General features: G+C 47.9%; 1 protein-coding gene across 2 annotated transcripts; it reads right to left on the bottom strand.

The window, feature by feature from the left end:
* Window positions 1-4014: 4014 nt before the first annotated feature.
* Window positions 4015-17314, bottom strand: LOC125636292 (threonine synthase-like 2). Of its 2 annotated transcripts, XM_048849219.2 has the most exons (8): window positions 16927-17314; window positions 14572-14766; window positions 11404-11556; window positions 10074-10304; window positions 9033-9181; window positions 6506-6631; window positions 5455-5606; window positions 4015-4795 (listed from the first exon to the last, which is right to left on the bottom strand). In XM_048849219.2, exons 1-8 carry the CDS (start codon window positions 17147-17149, stop codon window positions 4591-4593), a joined length of 1434 nt encoding a protein of 477 aa, XP_048705176.2. In that variant the 5' UTR covers window positions 17150-17314; the 3' UTR covers window positions 4015-4590. The 2 variants fall into 2 exon arrangements, with proteins under 2 accessions (XP_048705176.2, XP_074984230.1); XM_075128129.1 differs by lacking the exon at window positions 11404-11556 and having other exon boundaries at window positions 16927-17278.
* Window positions 17315-25845: the final 8531 nt, after the last annotated feature.

Here is a 25845-nt window from a genome sequence, read left to right as displayed (position 1 = left end):
ATGTTCAACCTTTCCTCCCATCCCAACAGCTAAAACACTTGGCCATGCCCTGCTCAACACCTCTCTGGATTATTCTAACCTTCTCCTCTCACATGTTCCTGGCATGCCCCCCGCAACTCAAAATGCACCCTTGCATGATTTACAACGGCCCCCACAGTGGATTTTCCAACTCCAAAATGGTTTCCCACTGACTGGTAGCAATCTGGAAAGTCAATTTTCCACCACGTGATCAGGTGCCAACTCCGTGGGTGCTCCAAAATGGCGGGTGCTGAGCCACGTCAGCAGCCCCCCATCAGCTCCTCCCCAGCACACCCTGCTCTCCGGTGGGCCCTGTGGATCAGCACCTCCCCCTCCCTCCCCGCGCCTCCTGCCCGCCACGATCAGCTGTTTTGCAGCATTCAGGAGGCTCTGGGGGGAGGAGCGAGCGCATGACGCCCAGGGAGGGAGCGGAACTGGGCGGGAAGGGGCAGGGCCTTGGGGGAAGGGGTGGAGTGGGGGCAGGGCCTGAGGCACAGCCAGGGGTTGAGCACCTCCCGGCACTTTGGAAAGTCGGCACCGATGCAGCACATGCTTCTCCACTGTCAGGGCAGCTCTTATGCGGGTGTCCCTGCTCTGGAGGGCTGAGGAGAGCTCGGCACACAGAGCCAGGAACGTAGCCTGGCACATCCCAGAGTTCTGCAACCCCTGCTCGTCATCCCAAGCCTGCATTACGATGCGGTCGCCGGTCATTACCCCGGTCGTCGGCAGGCAGGATCAAACCTGGGCCTTATGGAGCTTAGTGCAAAAGCCAACTGGCCCTTAGCTCAGGCTGCAGAACAGACTCATTAATCTCTGAGTGGTCTCGGTGCCGCTAGAGGGGACAGAACACCACACTCAGGAGGTGTGTGTGTGTTACAATCTCCCCAGTCGATGCTGGTTTCTCAGGCTCCACTGTTTGCAGCTGTTATGCGAATGTCACCACCAGCCGTGACTTGGTTCTTGCTACATCCCACAGCAGACTGACCTCCAGGAAATCGTCACGTTCCTCACAGGTCTTCCAGCGGCTCTGCAAATAGCATAAGGCGTCCCGTGCCCGCAACGCTCCTGACAATAGTGCAGAGCTGGGCAGGCTCCATGCTTCTGTCAGAGATAGTGGCCCGTGACAAATCCTGCACGGGTTCATGGGATTTTCGAAATAGGAGTGAAAATTATGGGCTAGAGGTGGCATTATGGGGGCGCAGAAAGTTACAGGACGGGAACTTGACCCTGCAGTCCCAGTCACCCCTGTGCGACTCGTTTCTGCCCCACCATGCATTGCCAAAGCTTCCCAAATGTCAGTGCACTGGATGGCGGTGAGTTGCACCCTGGGATACCTACCCCATGGTGCACCATACTGTGCATCAGTACAAGCACTTCTGATGAGTACGCACTGTGCCATGCAAGGAGCCAAGTACATACACGCACAAGCGATATACTAACTGAGGGGGCTTTATGCCCATGCGACTGGCATGGGCAAAAGGTTGTCGTGTAGACATGCCCTATGTTATTCTCTTATTACTGTAATTCAGAACAAAACACTCAAATTACCGAAAGGACTAATTTTTCAATTAATTTTAACTCAAGCTAATTAATGGATTTATTTGTAAATTCCCGTACAATTAAGTAGAGTAGGGCTCTGAATCAAGAAAGCACTTCACATGTGCGGAAAGCGAAGCGTACGCTTCTAAGTGCTTTCCGGAATTGGGGTCCAAGTGCAGTAAATTGGGGGAGAATACACTATTAACAGAGAATCCCGGTTTTAGCTGCAAAACTCAACTAAATCTCATCTGGAGCCAAGACCAGGACCTCCCTAGTTCTAATCCCAAACCAATTTCACATACTCCCATGCTGACCAAAAAAAAAAATAAAATAAAATAAATCTGTCCAGCTGCCAAAGCTTCCAGCTTCCAACCTTCCAGCTTCCAATCTACAATGCACTAATACATTGTTCCTGTGAGGAGGGAGCTGGCTGATGTGATTGCAAAGCCATTGGCCATTACCTTTGAAAACTCGTGGCGATCGGGGGAGGTCCTGGACAATTGGAAAAAGGCAAATATAGTGCCCATCTTTAAAAAAGGGAAGAAGGAGAATCCGGGGAACTACAGACTCACCTCAGTCCCTGGAAAAATCATGGAGCAGGTCCTCAGGGAATCCATTTTGAAACACCTGGAGGAGAGGAAGGTGATCAGGAACAGTCAACATAGATTCACCAAGGACAAGTCATGCCTGACCAACCTGATTACCTTCTATAATGAGATAACTGGCTCTGTGGATATGGGGAAAGCAGTGGACATGATATACCTTGACTTTAGCAAAGCTTTTGATACGGTCTCCCACAGTATTCTTGCCAGCAAGTTAAAAAAGTATGGATTGGATGAAGGTGGATAGAAAGCTGGCTAGATCATCGGGCTCAATGGGAAGTGATCAATGGCTTGATGTCTAGTTGGCAGCTGGTATCAAGCAGAGTGCCCAAGGGGTTGGTCCTGGAGCCGGTTTTGTTCAACATCTTAATTTAATGATCTGGATGATGATCATTTGTCTTCCACATGGACACACACAAAACTGTAATTCCCATCATCAGGCTATGGTGACATCAAACCATGCTTGAGTTCATGAAGTTACTACAAGCCTTGGGTGCTCCATAAATTAAAATTTACCTTTTGGAGGTTGGGTTCGGCTTTTTGTTTTGTTCTGGTCATGCACGCATCCACATTTTAAGACAAAAAACCTCTCCCCAGCATCTACAGCACCTACCTTTCCTTAACGGAAACAGCTTCTCCTCTTTGGACACAGAATGGCAAGTTTCATTGTTTGGCTACCCCCTGTTATTTTCAAAGATGTGACTTATACCGCATTTGAAAGTTAGTTGCCCACATTCACGAGTGCCAAATTGCCTGCCTACCCTGTGAGCCCTTGTAATGGGGCAACTGCCCCACTCCAGTAGAACAAGGGTTAAAAGCAGCCCTGGAGAGGGCTGGGGCTGTGAAAGGCTAGGCTGATTGGGGAAGCAGCCACAGTGGGGCCACACCCCAATCAGGCCACAGCTGGCCCTATAAAAGGGCTGTAAGCCAGGTGCTGAGGAAGTCTCTCTCTAACTCTGTAGAGAGAAGAATCTAGCTGCCAGAGTGAAAAGGGCACTTGGAGCAGAGCAGAGCAGGGTTGGGGAAAGACCAGAGGAGCTGGGGAGCTCTAGCCTGGCAACTCCCCAGGCTGAGGCAAGGTGGGTTTAGAGGGTTGGAGGTTCCCCTGGAAGGGGAGACCCAGAGCGTGGGGGTACTGCTCGGGCAGAACCCTGAGGAAAAGGGCACTGGGGTCCGGGAGGGAGATGGGGCCAGCGGCAGGCAAGACACCGGCCAGAAGAAGGCGCTCCAGAACTGAAAAAGAGCTAATTCCCAAACGACCAGCAGGAGGTGCCGCACTGGTGAGTCATCACTTCGCTACAGCCCTATTACCCCAACTGCCCGTTCAGCTCCATTATTTGTGCATGCAAATGGCCAGTTAGCTGCATTACCAACTGTGACAGGTTTCAGAGGGGTAGCCGTGTTAGTCTGTGTCAGCAAAAACAAGGAGGAGTCCTTGTTGCACCTTAGAGACGAACAAATTTATTTGGGCTAAGCTTTCATGGGCTAAAACCAGTTAAATGTATTACCGACTCTGCAAGTACCCCATCTGCAGGCATTGAATGTCTGTGCATGCAAATAAGGCATGGAATTGCCTGTGGAAAAATTCACATCCTGAATTGTGACGATTAGTCCCTGGAAGTATTGTTGAAGCATCATCTGGCATCTTTTGTTCACCTAAATGGAGATCCAAGTCTCCAAAGACTCTCTATGGCTCCTTGAGCAATCTACAGGTGACAACTGGTGAGCCCTCTTTCAATTTATGATCTATTTTAAAATATGAAAAAAAAATTAGATTGCAGTGCCCTCTGGTGGACAGTTAAAGAAACTGATAAAATTCAGCATTATCAAGATATCAAAAAATGGATACAGTAGCCAGAATGCAGCAGTGATTTTACTCAGTGTACTTTGGACAACAGTTCATTTGTATTACTTATTCAAATTACAACATAACTTTTTAGGGGAAAAAAATCATTACAGCAATTTGTATTCTATCCCTTTAGGGATTTTTTTCTAGGGAAGGAAAGATACAGGATTGTAATAATTGTGTAAAGCCTTAGTTAGATAATGATTCACGTTTGTAAGGCACTTTGAAGATAAATGTGAAAGAACTTTTCCAGAAGTATTAACAGGGATAAAAGCAATATGAGTCCAGAGACTTTAAACAGGATTCTATCGAAGTTACTCTAAAAACCCTATAGAATTTGACAGACAGATCTTTTCTATAATTTTTTAAACCATTCCATAGAATTTGATAGAGAATTATATTCCAGTTACAGAATTCTATCGCTTCAGTTACAAGTTATATGGAGACGTTATATTCCTCTATTGAGTTCATTAGGACTTTCTTAGGAAGGGAAATTATCAGACAGCTTAAGCATCATTAAGTCAGCCTTGTCTTTTATATGGAACTGCCCAGGCATGGCACTATTCAGGATCAGACGAACTCTACCTATGTGTGTCTGCGCATGGCGATGGCTTCTATTCTGTCTCTTAGGGTTTTTGCCCAGTCATCTTCTCTCCTCAGTGTCGTGGACCTGGTCTCCATCGCTTTTAAAGCTTGTATATCGGGTGGAACTTCAGGAACAAGCTTCACTCGGAGCACGGCATCTGGGAACTTTGCTGCTGAGGCAGGTGCTAAGCAGCACCTGGGTCTGCTGTGAAAAGAGAGAGACCGACCTAGGATGTCGTGTACTATTAGTAGTTCTGGGGTCAGTTGGGTGTAGACCCACCCAAAATAAAGGGCCCGTCCCCTCAGCTAAAGGGGCAGAACCACCTAGCCTAGGCTCTTAGTGATTTCTGGGGACAATTAAAGAGAAAACAGGAGTGGGGTCAAAGGTTAATAATGAGGGAGCCAGAGGGGCACACTGAGGAGAGAACTCCAGACAGCGCCCACGACTCCTCAAAGGTGTCTAAGGAGTCAATGGACACTGCCCAGAGGAACTCTGGCTGGAGGTCTGATCTGAGAAGGGAACGGAAATAGGCCCCGATGTCGCAGAGCACTCCCTGGTCCAGCTTCCTCCTCCCAGTGTGGTGGATGGTCGACCTGGCCAGTGCCAGGAGGAGGTTGACAAGAAGGTCCAGCAACCCTGTGGGGCACAAATGGGGTGTGATTGGATCAGGAGGTGCAGCCACAACCTCAGTAAGAGGTTATGAAGGAGCTGGAAGAGAGGCTGCAACCTGAGGCACCCATGCAGATGTGAGCCAGGATCTCCCTCTTGCCGCAGAAAGAAGCACAAATGCTGCTCTCATAAGATCACCCGGGATGTTAGCCACTTCCTGAAAGGAATCTGGCCTTCCATTAGTAGCTTCTTACTTGCTGACATGGCAGTCCATCTGCTGATAATGGTAGTGAACAGCCACAGCTGAGTGGGGACACAACAGGTAGTGATTATCTTCCCAACAGCGTCTCATTGCTTGAACAATGTCTTCGTCAGATGCTGAACATGAGCTCAGCGCTTCAGAAAGCTGGAGAACCAAGGAGAGGGAAAAAAACAGAAACAAAACCCCCAAAAATCATAGACAAAAACCACACTAGAATTTACAGATCAATGTCAAATCATTTTTAAAAATGTATTAAAAGTTCATTCTGTGATATTACCACTTGTATGTAAAACCTTCTTATTTGTTAGTATCTTGAATGCAAGAGAGACAGGTACTTCTGTCAGACACATTGATATCATCACCAGAGTCAGTCCAGCTATATCAGTTAATAACTGCCCTTTGTTGGCGGACACAATGCAACTGACGCCGGTATTTGAGGATATAGATCCCAAACCCTGATGTTTGTGATGGGTGAAATAATACATATCTTCTACGATTTAACAAGGGCATTGCTAGTGTTTCTTTCCCATGGAGTTAAGAAACACTGAAACCATTAGTTTACTTTTCACCTTTGATTTTTCTCCCTTTCAGCCTGATGCCTGATTCACCAAAGCTCTTGCTTAAAAGGTTAAGCATGCATGTAGTCCCACAGAAATCCATACAACCACTCACAAATTTAAAGTTATGCACTTGGTTAAAAGCTTTGCTGGCTCAGGGTGTTGGACAGTGAAACTACATTGTCGGGGAGTGTTTTGGTCCTATATACAAATAATGCACACGCTACTGGAATGGGGTTTCTAGGACTACAGGGGAATGTTTAAATCCCAACAAAATGATTGCAATTTTAAAAGATACCTATGCACACAGGTTTTGTAAACACCTGTCTTCCACCACCCTACCTACAGATACCTACATTTTAGGTTTGAGATGACGTGGCATGATCCCTTCAATACACTTGCAATATTAATATTTATTCTGAAAACAGTTGATTTAAAAAAATTGTGATGGAAAAGTATTTACTGAACACACATGAAGGGACTGACCTTTCTCTGCACTTCTTCTGGGAGTGTAAGGTTTTTCGACGTGTAAAACTGTTCCATCAGAGTTTTAATCAAGCTGCCATCACAGTCCGAAAGCAGCCACAAGATTCTCTCCATATTGTAAGGTTCCTAAAAAACACACACTACACACATGAACCTCCATCCACAAAGAATCAAATTCAGAATCTGGAGCACCGGTGATCTCTAGTTGGATACTTAGTGCGGTAGATACTACTGTACCGCAAGGCTGAGTACCTCTTGTGTGCTCAATGAGAATTGGAGATACTCAGCTTCTTGCAGGATCAGGCCTTGTATATTTGTGTCAAAATAAATAGGGCTGGAAACACCCAGCTACCTGGCTCTATTCCAGGCCATTTATAAAGGTACGTCAGCACATTTGGGAGCTTTTACTGGCCTGTACATTGCTGTCACTATTGTCCTGGAATTTCTCCTCCTAGGAAACAATTCACAGCTCATTTCACATTGAGAGGGGTTGCCTGCATGAGACACTTTTCTGGTATAGCTTCAGTTTTGTCAGCCTTCACTCTCACCCCCCACAGGATTCCAGCCTCATTCCATGGCAAACAATGGAGGGTGCTCGCTGAATGAGTAGACATTCGATATTTCTCTTAATCTTCATTTGTACATGGAGAAACATAATGAAGTAGAAATAATGAGGAGTCCGTGTGGCACCTTAGAGACTAACGAATTTATTGAAAGCAACCTGCATCCTTTCATGTATTTATACCTGCTCCTGTATTTTCGCTCCATGCATCTGATGAAGTGGGTTCTAACCCACGAAAGCTTATGCCCAAATAAATTGGTTAGTCTCTAAGGTGCCACAAGGACTCCTCGTTATTTTTGCGGATACAGACTAACACGGCTGCCCCTCTGAAACCTGTCATAATGAAGTAGCCATCCAGTGGCTTATGTGGAAGAAATTCTTTAAGGGACTGGTCTCAGTCTAGTTGCTAATCAAAACCTATAAACCACACCACGAAAACCACCAGTGCCATGGGAAGTTCAAGATTAGGGCCCCCTTGTGCTCGGCGTTGTCTGGACAAAGAAAGAAGATAGTCCTGACCCGAGCGAGCTCAGAGTCTAGGGGTTTGTCTACACTTGAAACACCTCAGTGGCACAGCTGCAGCTGCGCTGCTGTAGCACTTCAGGGTAGATACTACCAATGCCGAGGGGAAGATTCTCTCCTCGGCCTCGTTAATCCACCTCCCCAAGAACTGGTAAGTAGGCTGATGAAGAATTTACTGCTGTCTACACCGAGGGCTTAGAGCTGCTTAAGTCCATTGCTCAGGGGTGTGGATTTCCACACCTCTGAGCAATGTAGCTGGGTCAACCTAATGTTTTAGAGTTAGCAGGAGGACAAAAAAGAGGAAGAGGACCCCATTATATGGCCCAGTGATGGGGTGTGCATCCTAATAGGCCCTGAAGGGGTTAATGTGGGCCTGAGAGGCAAAAGACTCAGGTGTAGCTGATCATGAAGCCTGCTGGGTAGGGGCTGGCTGGATAGTATAAAGCCAGGAAGTTGAGAGCAGAAGACAGCTGCAGGGAGATCTGCAGTCACTCCCTAGAGCGAAAGGGTGTTGGCCATGGACAAGGAGGAGATCCAGCGGGAGAGTAAACCTGGGACCCTGCCCGAGACTGGGGATTCAGGCAAGAAAGGCAAAGTAGCCATGGGGAGCAAAGGAACCGCCGGTGGTAAACCAGAGGTAGGGAGGTGGAGTAGGAGCCCTAGGAAACAGCAACAGGGTCTGAGAGCAAGAAGCCCTAGGTTGTTAGTCACAGGGTCCCTGGGCTGGAACCCAGAGTAGCAGGTGGACCAGGGCTCCCCTACCAGCCACTGGCAAAATGGCACAGGACCTGCAATTGGAAGAGAAGTTTGCCTGAGACAACATATGAACAGCTTGTCCAGCGTGACATTGTTACCCCAGAACAGGGGGATAATATAGTGACCTGGCTAGAGGTCAGGAAGAAGATTAGCAGAATTACTGACATCTTGGCAGAGACCCAGGATTTTTTCATTGCGCTCCTGGATGAAGAACATGGTCAACAACTCCACTTCTCAGGCACAATGGAACTTTCTACCACAGGGGAAAAGCTCGTCTATACAGGAGACAGAGCTGTCTCAAAGGCAGTCTGAGACTGTGGAATGACCTATCTGGAACTACCGACCATCACAAACCTCCCCATTTTCTCCAAATGCCAGGGAAACGTCTTCAGTCTGCTGTTGGTAGTATAAACACAGAGCAACACGTTAACAAAACAAAAAAATCCATAACAAAACACCACACTGCACACAGAATTCTCCCACTAGGGAGACAATCAGAGGGAGAATGAACCACACATGACATGTTAGTTACATCACTTCATGCACTACTGGAAGGCACTCAGACTCTGCAGTGACGAGTGTGGTGTAAGAACCAATGTAGAACAGAATCTGGAGAGCAAAATAATTTTAGTAGATTCATCATTCAACATAGTATATATGATCTCTCCTTCTTAAGCAGACACGTACCTGAATATCCATTGCAGAAGCTAAAGTTGGCTTAACGCTCCCCAAGAACGAGAAATCTCCATGCTGAATTGCCCTGTGCATAATGTCGTTATTATTCACCACAGCGACGAGTCGGATTGGAAGTCCCATTTTCTGGGCGATATATCCAGCTGGGAAAGAAAGCAATTACACCTGGGCTTCAACCCCGTGATGAAACGCTCAGAAAGCGCATTAACCAATGAAATCATTGCTCCTCCATTTGTGCAAATTTATCAGGAGAGGCCAAAAATTATGTTCCATAATGCAGCTCTATCTTTAATATACAAGTATAGCCCAAAGAAACTACAGCTCCCTGTATACAATGCTCCATTTGAGCAGCCTCACAGCAAGAGAGAGCACCGCATGGTTGGTCCTGGACTCTGCGGCCCCCACCATCATATTAAGAGATGTTGTGAAAAGAGGGGCCTCTGGAAGATGCTTTTCATTCAAATAGGATGTGACTTTTGAACTCTTGGCAACATGCTAATGCAGCTTCATGCAGATGCTCCTGAAATATCATGAATGCAACTTTTTACATCACCCCTTATATTGCTTTTCCAGTAGATATGATTCCCCTAAAGTTAAAAAGGTCAGAACTGTAAAGTTAGGAGAGAGCTGTTACCATGATTGCCCCTCCTGCAAAATAGTATAGAGTTCATGTGCAAATGGACATATAATAAGCCACAAGTACACACAGGCCAGATTAGTTGTACTACTACAAATGTATTCACGTCTAATTTAGAAAAATTAGATCCGCAGTATTTTCTCTCTTCAGTTTCCAACTCATTCTGTTCACGTGTATTTCTAACATGCTCATCCCCATATTATCTATATATGGCACCATAGCACTATTTGGGATTATCTGTATCACGTATGGCACCAACAATGCTGTTTGTTCTTAAATATTACTAATCATGATTTAAGTGGTTCAGAAAAAAAATACAACCTCCCTCTTTATCACAAACCAGTGTTTGGTTTTAAGACCCAAAGAATGTCTTCCCCCCCCCCCCCCCCCCACCTAACCTGTGAGGTTTCCTCCAGCCCCTGTTGGCACAACAATTTTCACAGCCGGAAGTGGAGTCATGTCCATGGATGGGGTGCATTGAAAATAAGCATAGAAGTAGTGAGCGATCTGCACCATAATCCTAGACCAGTTGATTGAGTTCAAACTCATCAGATTGTGTTGTCTGGCAAAATCTGCATCAGCGAACAATTCTTTGATCGACTCGTCAATTTCATCACTATTTCCATCAGCTGTGGAAAAAGAGGAAGGAACAATCAGGAGTATTAACTGAAGTGTTGCTGAAATTAGTGAATTAGGCATAAAATAGTTGTTTTCGCCTACCAAATAGGATTCAAGATCGATAGGTTATTCTAGCCATCGAACTGGAGCTGGGGTTTTGGTTCAGCCATCACACATATAGAGGGTCCAACAGCAATATTTGGATCCAGATGTGGGTTCCAATTCTAAATTACTCAGCATTCCCAACTTTTAAGAGTGTTTGGATCTGGGACTTTGGTTTGAGCTCATCTCTAGGTTATTCCAAGGTCATAACATGAACCATCAGCAGAGTCAAGACTTGAATGCATGTCTTATGGCTCCCAGAGTGCTGCCTGGGCCAAAGTGAGTCATGAAAGATCCTTCTAAGAAGAAAACTGACCAGAACAACTCAAACTATTTACAAGGGAGGGGAAGACTGAGCACCAAGGAGGATAAATTACCTTGGAGGGAAGGTCTCATTCTTTTAGTGCAAACCAATTATCTGTGTAAATACTATTCAGACACTGGGGAATAGTTTTAAACCTATGACTAGAAAAGAAGGAAACCTGAGCAGCTCTGAGTCAACTGGTGAACAAGTCAAGAGAGTAAAGCAACTCCAACTAGCCTCCAATTAGTCAGAGGCCTGGTGTTCTGAAAAGTGAAACATTGAAGTAACAGTCATGCTGAATAGAGAGAAGCGGGAGAGGGTAATATATTTTATTGGACCAACTTCTGTTGGTGAGAGCGACAAGCTTACAAAGAGCTCTTCTTCAGGTCTGGGAAACATACTCAGACCTGAAGAAAAGCTCTGTGTAAAAGCGAAAGCTTTTCTCTCTCACCAGCAGAGGTTGGTCCTATAAAAGGTATAACCTCACCCACCTTGTCTTTCTAATTTCTAGGGACCCACATGGCTACAAAATACTGCATACAAGTCATGGTGATTGATGGCCCAAAATGGTACATCCACAGTGGGAGCAGCGTGTAACACAATTCCCCCGAGGCTTTCTAGAATTAATGGCCTGTTCACATTGGGACTGACTTTAACATCAACCCAGCAATAGTATAAAATAGATAATCTAACAACATGCAAACCAATAAACACATGGACGTTCTCTTCGATCACCGTCGTCATCTGCAGTTCTTGTACCTGGCTGCAGAGACCTTTGGGTAATAGAACAAAGATATCCATGTTGTTTTCCCCTCGCACACTTTCAATTGCCGCACTACCGGTGTCTCCCGCAGTTCCTGTTTCACATGAAAATAATCAAGGAGAAAATAATTATATCTACTAATTAAGAGTTAATTAAAGACTGAAAGATCAGCCACATTTGTGTTTTCACACAGAAGAAGGGTGCAGTTCTCAGTCTGGGATACTTTTGGTTAGTGCCGGCTGTGTGGCATTTAATACTGGAAAATGAACACCTCCCAATAGGCAAATGTCTGCATCACAAACCACTACCACCAGTGGCACCAAAGAATGAATGGGAGGCTGAACCAGTAAAGATGCCTTCTAGGTCAAGTGAGGCATCCTGGCTGCCCTGTTCCGGAGATAACCCTGGAGACTTACATACTAGTTATCAATCCAGTTCCACTTATAAGCACTAATATGAGGCTAGAGTATATGGACCTTTGCACCATTTTGGTAGCCTCTGCACTGGCATAAATTCCAAGTACATTGCTTGCACCCATCTGTTTAGCTGTAACCTACTGTAGGGAGCCAGGGTGGCTCCCCTCTGAACCAGAGGGTAAAGAGCCACCCTCTCAGCCTGATCCCCAGAAGGGGATCAAGCTTCCGCCAATCCCCGGAAGGGGAAGGGTGGGACAGGAAGTATAAAGGGCGGGGCCCTCTGCCCAGTGAAGAGAGCATCAGGGAGGGAGACAGACACAGGCTGCTGGCTGCTCCCTCGCGATCCTGCTGCTGACCCAGGCAAAGCCCTGGGCAAGGAGGAGCCTGACCGGGAGGAAGGCCTGTGGCAACCAGGGCTGCCAGCCGCGAATACCCAGAGGACCTGGAGGGGCCTGACTGCAGCCCGGGCCAGCATGAGTCCGATACCGAGGGGGAGCGGGAGTGGCCCGCAGCGGAATACCCAGGGGAGATGGAGGGACCGGAGCTGCCCGCAGCGGAATACCCGGAGGAGATGGAGGGACCGGAGCTGCCCGCAGCGGAATACCCGGACGAGATGGAGGGACCAGAGCGGCCCGCAGCAGAATACTCGGACGAGATGGAGGGACCGGAGCTGCCCGCAGCGGAATACTCGGACGAGATGGAGGGACCGGAGCTGCCCGCAGCGGAATACCCGGAGGAGATGGAGGGACCGGAGCTGCCCGCAGCGGAATACCCGGAGGAGATGGAGGGACCGGAGCTGCCCGCAGCGGAATACTCGGACGAGATGGAGGGACCGGAGCTGCCCGCAGCGGAATACCCGGACGAGATGGAGGGACCGGAGCTGCCCGCAGCGGAATACCCGGAGGAGATGGAGGGACCGGAGCTGCCCGCAGCGGAATACCCGGACGAGATGGAGGGACCGGAGCTGCCCGCAGCGGAATACCCGGACGAGATGGAGGGACCGGAGCTGCCCGCAGCGGAAAGCCAGAGAAGATGGAGGGACAGGAGCTGCCCGCAGCGGAATACCCAGAGGAGATGGAGGGACAGGAGCTGCCCGCAGCGGAATACCCGGAGGAGATGGAGGGACCGGAGCGGCCCGCAGCGGAATACCCGGACGAGATGGAGGGACCGGAGCTGCCCGCAGCGGAATACCCGGACGAGATGGAGGGACAGGAGCTGCCCGCAGCGGAATACCCAGAGGAGATGGAGGGACAGGAGCTGCCCGCAGCGGAATACCCGGAGGAGATGGAGGGACCGGAGCGGCCCGCAGCGGAATACCCGGACGAGATGGAGGGACCGGAGCTGCCCGCAGCGGAATACCCGGACGAGATGGAGGGACCGGAGCTGCCCGCAGCGGAATACCCGGACGAGATGGAGGGACCGGAGCTGCCCGCAGCGGAAAGCCAGAGAAGATGGAGGGACAGGAGCTGCCCGCAGCGGAATACCCAGAGGAGATGGAGGGACAGGAGCTGCCCGCAGCGGAATACCCGGAGGAGATGGAGGGACCGGAGCGGCCCGCAGCGGAATACCCGGACGAGATGGAGGGACCGGAGCTGCCCGCAGCGGAATACCCGGACGAGATGGAGGGACCGGAGCTGCCCGCAGCGGAATACCCGGACGAGATGGAGGGACAGGAGCTGCCCGCAGCGGAATACCCAGAGGAGATGGAGGGACAGGAGCTGCCCGCAGCGGAATACCCGGAGGAGATGGAGGGACCGGAGCGGCCCGCAGCGGAATACCCGGACGAGATGGAGGGACAGGAGCTGCCCGCAGCGGAATACCCAGAGGAGATGGAGGGACAGGAGCTGCCCGCAGCGGAATACCCAGAGGAGATGGAGGGACAGGAGCTGCCCGCAGCGGAATACCCAGAGGAGATGGAGGGACAGGAGCTGCCCGCAGCGGAATACCCGGACGAGATGGAGGGACCGGAGCTGCCCGCAGCGGAATACCCGGACGAGATGGAGGGACCGGAGCTGCCCGCAGCGGAATACCCGGACGAGATGGAGGGACAGGAGCTGCCCGCAGCGGAATACCCAGAGGAGATGGAGGGACAGGAGCTGCCCGCAGCGGAATACCCGGACGAGATGGAGGGACAGGAGCTGCCCGCAGCGGAATACCCAGAGGAGATGGAGGGACAGGAGCTGCCCGCAGCGGAATACCCAGAGGAGATGGAGGGACAGGAGCTGCCCGCAGCGGAATACCCGGACGAGATGGAGGGACCGGAGCTGCCCGCAGCGGAATACCCGGACGAGATGGAGGGACCGGAGCTGCCCACAGCGGAATACCCGGAGGAGATGGAGGCACCGGAGCGACCCGCCAGAGAGACCGGGTAGGAAGTAGCCCAGGGGCCGAACTACACCGTGGGGTGGGTGTGTTTGGTCAGCGGGCGCGGACGGCCCCACTGACCCAGCGGTGGGACTTTCGCCTCCCGCCACTGTCAGGGCCCTGGGCTGGAACGCAGTGGAGTTGGGTGGGCCTGCGTTCCCCTACCCCGGCGCTCCCCAGCCTGAGGGGCGCGCTACTGACTCCGGCCAGCACACCTTCCCCGCTAATTCCCCAGCGCCCGGAAGGTGTGGCTGAGGCCTGCCAGGGAGACCATAGCTCTCCGTCGCCCCTAGGGGCTTGGAGGACCGACCGACACCTGTCACACCTACCAACTAGAATAGTGATGTGCTTCTTCCTTTTCTTCAGGAAGTACTGTAAAAACTGCCCTGTGCAGGACAAGGACAAGTCCTTAAAGGCATAAGTTACACCATGCCAGAGCTCCAAAACATTCAGCCCATCCTTCAGCCTGGCCAGATGCACAACGTTGTTGTGCCGGAACCTCCGGAAGGCGCTGTCAATCAGATCTGGAGGGAAGCAGTTGAAGGGGACTGTTAGAACAGGTACCAGGAACAAACCTCCAACACATCACCTGCATGATCATGGTTTGCCAAGCTCATGAGAATCTTTACTGAAAAACCAAAGACTCTCCAGTACCGCAGAGCTGAGGAAGTGATAGACAGAAGCCCAACACATTATTCTCTTACAAATTAAGAGTCTGCTCCTCAGTGTAAATTGGACAGGACCACTGACCTTAACAGAACCGTGCTGATTTATACCAACTGAGGATCTGACCCAATCAGAACTATTTGAACAATTAAAATTAAAATTAAATTAAAACAAGAATCAACCAATGTTGCAGTGAACCAGCTCAGGTGGATGGTCCCCACTGCTCTCTAATGGATGCAGTGAGGCTTTGGATAGGTGCTATAATAAAATCTAACTGTATAAACAAAACTGCGCAACTGTCTGTCAGAGGCCGTTTACAGCTGACAGCTAAGGAGATGCTGCTTTTACAGCAGGAGAATCCAAACTCTTTTCCCACTGTCGGAGAGAAATTTGAGCTTCCATGGAGTGCACCACAGTGACATTTCTGAAGCACCAAAAGGCCACTGATTTGTTACAAGTTTTCTTTACCAAAACCTACACCTGGCTTCATGTTACATGCTTGTTTTGTGATCCATTTTGCCAAGGGAAAATATAGAACCAGGAATTTCTGGTAGAAGAAGGAATCGATTTTCTACATTTGCTTTTACATCTGTTTTCAAATATGTGTTACTTAAAACAGTCTGGGCCAAATTCTGACAGGGTGCTACCCAAAGGCAGAGAAAAACCACACACACAGCAAGAGAGGAAATTTCCTCCTTAATCCTGTCTACACCAATCAAAAACCACTTAGGAATCCACAGGTCTTCTATGATAGGAGCCACAAAGGTGACAGAGCCTGCTTGTTTATCTTTTCCATGCACACCCTGGGATACACCAAAGGTCTCATCTGATACGATCCCATGTTCCTAGGAGTTTTCTACATGGAACAGCAGTGTGTGGCTGGCACTGCTGCAGCCAGCATAAAGGTGCCCAAAAGCACTGATTTTGCAGCTTTATACACACTGTATTTGCACCCACTTGCAGCAGAGATCTGCCTTCCTACAGCAACCTGGGAAACTGTATTAGCCATTTAAGAGAATGATTTTTATAGACAGAGACAGAATTTGGCCCTGTGTTTGTTTAAAGAGACTCTTCTGCTAGTCTTCAGAATAGAAGCAGATTTCCAACAATCTAGTTCAATGACAAGTGGATGTAACAATTGGGGGAGAGAAAGGACAGGGTAACATTAAAAACATTGTGCTGGAAATGGCCACCTTGATTATCATACACATTGTAAGGAGAGTGATCACTTTAGATAAGCTATTACCAGCAGGAGAGTGGGGTGGGGGGAGAGAAAACCTTTTGTAGTGGTAAACACCCATTTTTTCATGGTTTGTGTGTACAAAAACATCTTCTGTATTTTCCACAGTATGCATCCGATGAAGTGAGCTGTAGCTCACGAAAGCTTATGCTCAAATAAATTGGTTAGTCTCTAAGGGGGCACAAGTCCTCCTTTTCTTTTTATTAAAATAACTATTGAGATTCTGGCCAGTAAGGGCCTCCATAGGTCAATTGAGGATCAGGGTTATTAGACTGATGGATTAATACAGGGTCACAGTGATTCTCAAACTTTTTGTATTGGCGACCCCTTTTACACAGTAAGCCTCTGAGTGCAGCCCCTCCCCTTATAAATTAAAAACATTTTTAATATTTAACATTATTTTAAATGGTAACTTTATAACCCTGTTCTTCAAAATGGATTTACCTTTTCTCATCACTTTCACATTAAGACTAACACACATTTTTATTGAATTATTGTTATAAGCAGAAAAGAATTTTTTAAATCATTACTGTTTAGTACTGGGGTGTGAAGAAACTTTGCCAATATCACTTTTCACAGCAGATTTAGCGCCCCATCGCCACCCTTACGGCACTGCCTTCAGAGCTGGGCAGCTCATGACTCCCACATCATAACCTCACAACCCCCTGATAGGATGCGACCCCCATTTCGAGAACCGCTGTGGTAAAATAATAGTCTCATCTAAGAGCTTTGATACAAATAGTGTGACCCCTACAGCATGTTTCTGGTTTGCATTTACCATTCAGCTCTTTCCGTGGGATTAGTTCAGATGAGATGAAGAGTGAACTCAGCTCTTTCACCAGCTCTGGATAGGAGAAGGCACTCCATGTTCGCAGAGTGTTATAGTCCAGGGTAGGGATTTCCTGGGGCACAAAAAGGCCACCATCCGGTGCATAGCCAGAAAAGAGGGCTCCTTCAAAGTCAACGCTCCTGGCTTCTCCTCGAGTGCTGACGTACCTCATGTTTCCGGCGTCACTGCAAGAGACGTGACAGTTACACCGGGGGAGAAGTCTGGGGTATCGCAAGACAGGGAGACAGACTGACAGGTATTCTGTGGCTGCTGCTGTTATGCCCTTTACTGATCTGTGTCATGGAAACAAGGAACAGGACTAATTCACCAAGGCAACTAGTTCTGTGGAAGTAAAAAGGAGTATTCTCAGGCCAGGACTCTCTGAGGAGATTAGAGGTACTCTGCATATTCCATGGGGCCTGGGAAATTTATTTGGGGAAGAAGAGAATTCAATGGCTTCCGAATGCAGGGCCTGATTCCAAGAAGCGCTCAGCACCCACACCTCAGAATGAGACCCAGAGTGCAGACAGGAACTCCAAGCCCCAGTGTGTCCTGAGCCAACAAGGCAGGGGGAGCCTTACACACTTAACACTGGGAAACCAAAATTCCAGAGGATTCTCCTCTTACAACATTTAGTTCTCTGCAGCTTGAACCCCCTCCCCTCCGTACATGCCCCAAATATATTTAAATTCACTTATTTTCAAATCAGAAAAATAAACGTCTCCCCGTCTTTAAAAGGACCCAGGCAACAACAGGGCCCAGGCAACCTGCCTGGGCCAGACCCATCTCTCCACTCTCTTCCAAGACGTGCCTCTGGCAGCCACAGCTGCAGTGCAGCCTAAAGACGTACAGTTTTGGAAGCAGTACAGGACAGCCTGAGTAATGGCCCCCAAGCCTCTGGTTAGACTCTCCCTCCTGGCTGACGCAATGCTCCCAGCAACTCCCATCCAAAACATTCCCTCCCTCCCCACAGCAAATGCTTTGCAATTCAGTTTCCTTCTGTGTCCAGTTCTAAGCAGCCTCTTGGAGTCCCCTTCACAGCAGTAGGATCCCAGTTGCTGGTCGTTCTTTGAGAGGTGGCCGAGCAGTATTATTTGCTGTGCATTGGCTGTGTATTTCTGACGCTGTCAAGGCAGAAGTGGATTCAGCATCTAGCGGGCATTAGAAACACCAGGCGATTGGCTGCACGAAGGCGGCATGATTATTACTGCCACAGTCGTGTTACGCAGGAGGGCAGGGTAGATAATCATAGTGTTCCCTTCTGGCCTTGTAATCTATGTAAAAGAGCTGCATTTTCTGCACCCGTTCACTGAGCCTTTCTAGCATAACCTGAAGGGACTTTTCATTGCAAACAAAATCCCAAATTGATACAAGGGACATGATGGCCCCACCCAGAGAACTATTGACCCTGCAAGTCAGAAAACTATTTACAGGAGTTACAGTATTTCAGAATTCAGAAGAACAGCCATGTTAGTCTGTATTCGCAAAAAGAAAAGGAGTACTTGTGGCACCTTAGAGACTAACCAATTTATTTGAGCATGAGCTTTCGTGAGCCACAGCTCACTTCATCAGATGTGTACCGTGGAAACTGCAGCAGACTTTATATACACACAGAGAATATGAAACAATACCTCCTCCCACCCCACTGTCCTGCTGGTAATAGCTTATCTAAAGTGATCAGCAGGTGGGCCATTTCCAGCACAAATCCAGGTTTTCTCACCCTCCACCCCCCCACACAAATTCACTCTCCTGCTGGTGCTAGCCCATCCAAAGTGACAACTCTTTACATAATCAAGTCGGGCTATTTCCTGCATAGATCCAGGTTTTCTCACTTCCCCCCCACCCCCAAACACACACAAACTCACTCTCCTGCTGGTAATAGCTCATCTAAACTGACCACTCTCCAAGTTTAAATCCAAGTTAAACCAGAAGATCTGGGGGGGGGGGGGGGGGGTAGGAAAAAACAAGAGGAAACAGGCTACCTTGCATAATGACTTAGCCACTCCCAGTCTCTATTTAAGCCTAAATTAATAGTATCCAATTTGCAAATGAATTCCAATTCAGCAGTTTCTCGCTGGAGTCTGGATTTGAAGTTTTTTTGTTTTAAGATAGCGACCTTCATGTCTGTGATTGCGTGACCAGAGAGATTGAAGTGTTCTCCGACTGGTTTATGAATGTTAGAATTCTTGACATCTGATTTGTGTCCATTTATTCTTTTACGTAGAGACTGTCCAGTTTGACCAATGTACATGGCAGAGGGGCATTGCTGGCACATGATGGCATATGTCACATTGGTGGATGTGCAGGTGAATGAGCCTCTGATAGTGTGGCTGATGTTATTAGGCCCTGTGATGGTGTCCCCTGAATAGATATGTGGGCACAATTGGCAACGGGCTTTGTTGCAAGGATAAGTTCCTGGGTTAGTGGTTCTGTTGTGTGGTATGTGGTTGTTGGTGAGTATTTGCTTCAGGTTGCGGGGCTGTCTGTAGGCAAGGACTGGCCTGTCTCCCAAGACTTGTGAGAGTGTTGGGTCATCCTTTAGGATAGGTTGTAGATCCTTAATAATGCGTTGGAGGGGTTTTAGTTGGGGGCTGAAGGTGACCGCTAGTGGCGTTCTGTTATTTTCTTTGTTAGGCCTGTCCTGTAGTAGGTAACTTCTGGGAACTCTTCTGGCTCTATCAATCTGTTTCTTTATTTCAGAACTTCAGCAGTGCTGTTTAAAGCCAGGAATTTGTTTGGTTTTGCAGCTGTGGGAGTGATAAGAGACAGAACCTTGCTCTAGTCCTCCCTCAAGCACAGCATAAGAGCGGCTACAATGTTTGACCCATATGAGAGGCCTGGACCTGGAACATGGGCTTTGTGCCTGTCAGTTGTATGGGAAAATTCTGAGCCTGCCTCCACTGAGCCAGGCTAAAATCAATGTGTTCATCTATCAGACTTCTGGCTGAGTCACATGCGGTGTCTGTAGGTAGAACAGAATAAACCCCTTCCGGGGTACTCAGTCTTTAACTTTTCCTGGCCCTGGTATAGGGCCATAACCAAGAGCTTCCTCCCTGTCTTCCTGCAGCTCTCCCTGGGCTCAGTCCTTGCTCAGTCCCAGCAGCCAGCCCGGAGCTCCTTCCTAGCTCCCCCCCGGTCCCTGCCCACACTGGGCTGTCCAGGGATCTGCTGCTCTTTCAGCCAGGCAGGAACTCAGGCCCCTCTCTTCCAGCTCTGGGCAGCAACTGACGGACTCTGTCCCTCCTGCTCCTTTTTAAATGGCCGATTGCCAGCTCCTGCAGCTCCTCTGATTGGCTGCTTCCCCTGCAGCCACTCTAGGCTGCTTGGAGGACTTCTCTTCTGCTCCTCCCTGGGACAGGGGGTAGCAAGACCCTGAGGCCTCCAGCAGGAAGCCAAGGACTGGATGGGACTGGAGATTGAACTACTCTCTTAGGCCTATAGGGATCGCTCTAGTGCTATACCTGCTTCTCCCAAAATATAGGGCTGTCCACACCGTCACTTAGGTCGGTGTAAGTTACTTCACTTGGAGGGTGGCTTATTCACTCCCTGAGTAACATAACTTATTCTGACATGAGCAATAGTGTGTTTTAAAATTTAAAAGTGGGACAAGTTCACCTCTAGAATGTAACTTAATCTGCTTCAATGGATTACACCAAGGATTAATTTGACCCAGGGCATGTCTACACTTGGACCCCCAAGTTAAGCACCCCCCCGAGTAAAGCCCCCCACCCCAGTTAAGCATGCCACCCCTGCACTCCCCAAAGCCCTGCCCCGAGCCGTAAGCCCACTCCCACACACCCAAACTGCTGCTGCTCGTCTGGGGCTGCCCAGCTCAGGCAGTCCCTGAGCCAGCACCAGCCGCTGCAGAAGTCACGGAGGTCATGGAAAGTCACGGAATCCGTGACCTCCGTGACAGACTCTCAGCCTTAATGATAACATAATTCCACTAATGCCTCAGGAGGATGTTAAACAGCAGCTACTAAAGTTAGACATTTTAAAATCAGTGGATCCAGATAACTTTCATCCAAGAGTATAAAAGAGCTGCCTGACAAGATCACTGGCCCATGAATGTTGATTTTCGATAACTCCTAGTGCCTGGGGGAGTTCCAGAAGACTGAAAGAAAGCTAATGTTGTGCCAGTATTTAAACAAAGTAAACAGAATGACCCGGGTAATTATAGGCCTGTCAGTCTCTGACATCATCCCAGGCAAGATAATGGAGCAGCTGACACAGAAGTTAATTAATAAAGAATTGAAGAAAAGTAATATTTCTAGTGGGGTTGTGGGGTTTGACAGGGATCTGTTCTTGGCCCTACTTTATTTAATGTTTTAAACAATGGAAGAAAACATAAAATCATCATGGATAAAGTTTGCAGATGACACAAAAATGGGGAAGTGGTGAATAATAAATAGGACTGGTCACTGATCTAGAGCAATCAGGATCGCTTGGTAAACTGGGCACAAGCAAACACTATGCGTTTTATTATAGCTAACTGTAAATATATACATCTAGGAACAAAGAATGGAGGCCATACTTCCAGGATGGGGGACTCTATCCTGGGCAGCAGTGACTGAAAAAGATTTGGGGGTTGTGGTGGATAATCTGCTGAACATGATTATCATGTCATACCAGGGTGACCCTGTGGCCAAAAGAGCTAATGCGATCCTGGGATGCATAAACAGAGGAATCTAAAACAGGAGTAGAGAGGTTATTTTACCAATATATTTGACATTGGGGTGACAGCTGCTGGAATACTGTGTCCAGTTCTATGCCCACAATTCAAGAAAGATGTTGATAAATTGGAAAGGGTTCAGAAAAGAGCCACAAGTATGATTAAAGGATACAAAACATGCCTCATCAGTGATAGACTCAGAGCTCAAACTATTTAGTTTAACAAAGAGAAGATTAAGGGGTGACTTGATTTTGGCCTGTAAGTACCTTCATGGGGAACAAATATTTAATAATGGGCTCTTCTATCTAGGAGAGAACGGTGTAACACGATCCAGTGGATGGTAGCTGAAGTTAGAAAAATTCAGACAGGAAATAAGGCATACATTTTAAACAGTGAGAGTAATTAACCATGGGAACAATTTACCAAGGGTTGTGGTGGATTCTCCATCACTGGCAATTTTGAAATCAAGATTGGATGTTTTTTTCCCTAAAACCGCTGCTCTACGAATGATTTTGAGGAAGTTCTCTGGCCTGTGCTATGCAGGAGGTCAGACCAGATGAGCATAATGGTCCTTTCTGGCCTTGGAAAGTACAAATGCCTCAGAATCTCAGCTTTCATTGCAAAAATCAGATTTGAAGCCATCATGTTTGTGGATCAAAACTGGAAAATCTGAACACTAAAGGCTTAAAAACAGCAAAGAAAAAGAGCCTAAACTTATTATTTTTTTAAATCTCATGATTTTTCAGAGGCCTGAATAATGATTTTTCAATTTGGGGGGGTTACACACAGTATTAGACTGTAAGCAATTTGGTGCAGGGACCATCTTTTTGTTCCACGTCTGTACAGCACCTAACACAATGGGTTCATGACTGGGGCTCCTAGGCACACCACTGCAATACAAATAATAAATCATCATACAGCGTAGGCAAACCGTTGGCTTTCCGATTCAGGCATGCAGCATTGGAAGCAGGAGGTGTCCCCGCACCACCCAGAAAGCTCTCAGACAGAGCAGGGTGAGATTTTTCAGTTAAACTCCCCCTCCCCCACAGAAATACAGATTTGGGTTGACCAGAATGTTTCCAAATTTGTGTTGAATTCACCAGATTGGTTCAATCGGGGGAAAAAATGGACATTTTCAAAAACAAAACTATTCAATTTTTTAATTCAAAATTACATTTTATTTCAAAATCTCCTTTAATTTCATTTGAAAAAACTCTTCAAACAGCTGGAGAATACAACATGCTGCAGGGCCCCAGAATGAGCCTGGTCAGAGAGCCGAACAATCAATGAGCAACCCAGCACTTTTACGCCAGCAGGGGTCGCGCTCGCCCTTGCCATGTTTATTTGCAGCTTTGGGGCAGCGTTTTGCACCCTGTCCAAGCCAGAAGCAGCAGCCCCGCACAATCCAAAGCTTCTGCCAAGGGTAGCGTCTGCTGGCCCCAGCCACGGAAATCACACTGGCCTTCAAATCAGAGCTAGTCACCACCCGGCAACAGGGCGCTCTGCAGACACTCAAGCGCTGAGAGCCGCTGGCCCCAGGGCCCAGCAGGAGGCGGGCTGTGGGGTGCAGGAGCCCAGGCAAATACCGCCCTAGTCAGTTACCGGCTTCAGCCTCTTGGAGCTTTGGAAACTGGCAGCTGATCCAGCCCATCCCACAGAGTGTGAGTGGGGAAGGAGAGCCCAGCCCCAGCCAGTGGGCTGCAAGGATGCCCCAGCAGAAGAAAGCAATGCCCGCTCACCTCCGAGCAGGGCTCAAAGCAGCCCCATACAGCCAGCCTTGCCCTGCCCGAAGCAGCTGGGGTTTACTTGCTAATCAGCAAGGCATGAGGCATCAGCCACCCAATGCACAAGCCGACTAGACTCCGAGGTGGAAAGAAATCAGGAGTCCCCAGTCAGTGAGCTCTGCTAAGCTTTATTTACTAGCCAGTAGCAAACTGCTCTCAGCCTTTGCCTGTGTGTGAAAACAGCCCCCCACTTCAACTCAAATGTGGACTGCAGACTCCATCCGGTTGTAAGCCAAAAATCTGCATAAAGATATTTGCACTTCCATCCGTCCACGAATCTCAGGATGTTTCACAAACAATAATGAATAAAACTACACACTCCCACTGGGAGGTAGGTAAGCAACTAAAATCCATGTTATACAGATGAGGAAACTAAGGCACCGAGCAGTTATGTGACTTGCCCAAAGTCTGACAACAAGCTAGTGGCAGAGTCACTAAAACCCAACTTTCCTAGAGCCCATTCCTCTGCCTTAACCACAAGCCAATCCTTCCTCTCTTCTAGCTTCTTTTTCTTGCATCAGTTTATATAAGTTTGGTTTTACATGGCTGTATTTGGGGGAGGATGAAGAACTGGGACCTTTATTGGCTCACAGCTGGGCAAAATTTACTCCTAATGCCCCTTCTCTACTTTTGCTACATTGATGACATCTTTGTCATCTGGACACATGGAAAAGAAGCCCTTGAGGAATTCCACCATGATTTCAACAATTTCCATCCCATCATCAACCTCAGCCTGGACCAGTCCACACAAGAGATCCACTTCCTGGACACTACAGTGCTAATAAGCGATGGTCACATAAACACCACCCAATACCGGAAACCTACTGACCGCTATTCCTACCTACATGCCTCCAGCTTTCCTCCAGACCACACCACACGATCCATTGTCTACAGCCAAGCTCTACGATACAACCACATTTGCTCCAACCCCTCAGACAGAGACAAACACCTACAAGATCTCTATCAAGCATTCTTACAACTACAATACCCACCTGCTGAAGTGAAGAAACAGATTGACAGAGCCAGAAGAGTACCCAGAAGTCACCTACACCAGGACAGGCCCAACAAAGAAAATAACAGAATGCCACTAGCCATCACCTTCAGCCCCCAACTAAAACCTCTCCAACGTATCATCAAGGATCTACAACCTATCCTGAAGGATGACCCATCCCTCTCACAGATCTTGGGAGACAGGCCAGTCCTTGCTTACAAACATCCCTCTAACCTGAAGCAAATACTCACCAGCAACCACACACCGCACAACAGAACCACTAACCCAGGAACCTATCTTTGCAACAAAGCCCGTTGCCAACTGTGCCCACATATCTGTGCAGGGGACACCATCATAGGGCCTAATCACATCAGCCACACTATCAGAGACTCATTCACCTGCACATCTACCAATGTGATATATGCCATCATGTGCCAGCAATGCCCCTCTGCCATGTACATTGGCCAAACCGGACAGTCTCTATGTAAAAGAATAAATGGACACAAATCAGATGTCAAGAATTATAACATTCAAAAACCAGTCGGAGAACACTCCGGTCTCTCTATTACAGACCTAAAAGTGGCAATATTACAACAAAAAAACTTCAAAAACAGACTCCAGCGAGAGACTGCTGAATTGGAATTAATTTGCAAACTGGACACCATTAAATTAGGCTTCAATAAAGACTGGGAGTGGATGTGTCATTACACAAAGTAAAACTATTTCCCCATGTTTATTTTTTCCCCCTACTGTTCCTCAGACGTTCTTGTCAACTGCTGGAAATGGCCTACCTTGATTATCACTACAAAAGGCTTTCCCGCCCCCCCCCCCCCCATGGTGGTAGTAGCTCACCTTACCTGATCACTCTTGTTACAGTGTGTATGGTAACACCCATTGTTTCATGTTCTCTGTGTATATAAAAGCTCCCCACTGTATTTTTCACTGTATGCATCCGATGAAGTGAGCTGTAGCTCAATAAATTTGTTAGTCTCTAATGTGCCACAAGCACTCCTGTTCTTTTTGCGGATACAGACTAACACGGCTGCTACTCTGAAACCAGTAAAAACCTGGATTCAGTTTTCTTGAATGCAAAGCTATTTATTTGAAAGAATCACAAACAGGCAGCAAAATGGCTATACAATGCCTCTTCCTAATAAGTCCCCAAGCATTAACCCCGAGTAACTATGTTGGCCCTACACAGTATCCTCATTAGCAAACAAACCAAGCATAGCTACCAGTCCTAGATGAAGGCCTTTCTTTCTTCTCTTCCTCTCAAGCACTTGGTCTGTTAAATATCCCTTGGAGCAGGGTGCTGGCTACCCTGAAACCCTCTGGCTCAAAAGTCCCCACAAGTCCCTTGTAGCAGGGTGTTGGCTACCCTGTGTCCTTCATCTTACAGCATCACGGGCCTCTTCAAATGT

This window comes from Caretta caretta, chromosome 4 (genome assembly GCF_965140235.1).
Source record: "Caretta caretta isolate rCarCar2 chromosome 4, rCarCar1.hap1, whole genome shotgun sequence".
Lineage (NCBI taxonomy): Eukaryota > Metazoa > Chordata > Testudines > Cheloniidae > Caretta > Caretta caretta.
Note: the sequence above shows the minus strand (reverse complement) of the source record. Positions and strands in the feature narration are given on the sequence as shown.

Bases quoted from the DNA above. Each gene is read 5' to 3' on its own strand.
- LOC125636292 (XM_048849219.2), bottom strand. From the start codon at position 17,149: ATGAGGTACGTCAGCACTCGAGGAGAAGCCAGGAGCGTTGACTTTGAA. The intron at 14,767-16,926 runs GTAAATGCAAAC...GCTTCCCTCCAG, and splicing joins CCCACGGAAAGAGCTGAATG to ATCTGATTGACAGCGCCTTC. The intron at 11,557-14,571 runs GTAGGTGTGACA...CATGTGAAACAG, and splicing joins GCACATCACTATTCTAGTTG to GAACTGCGGGAGACACCGGT.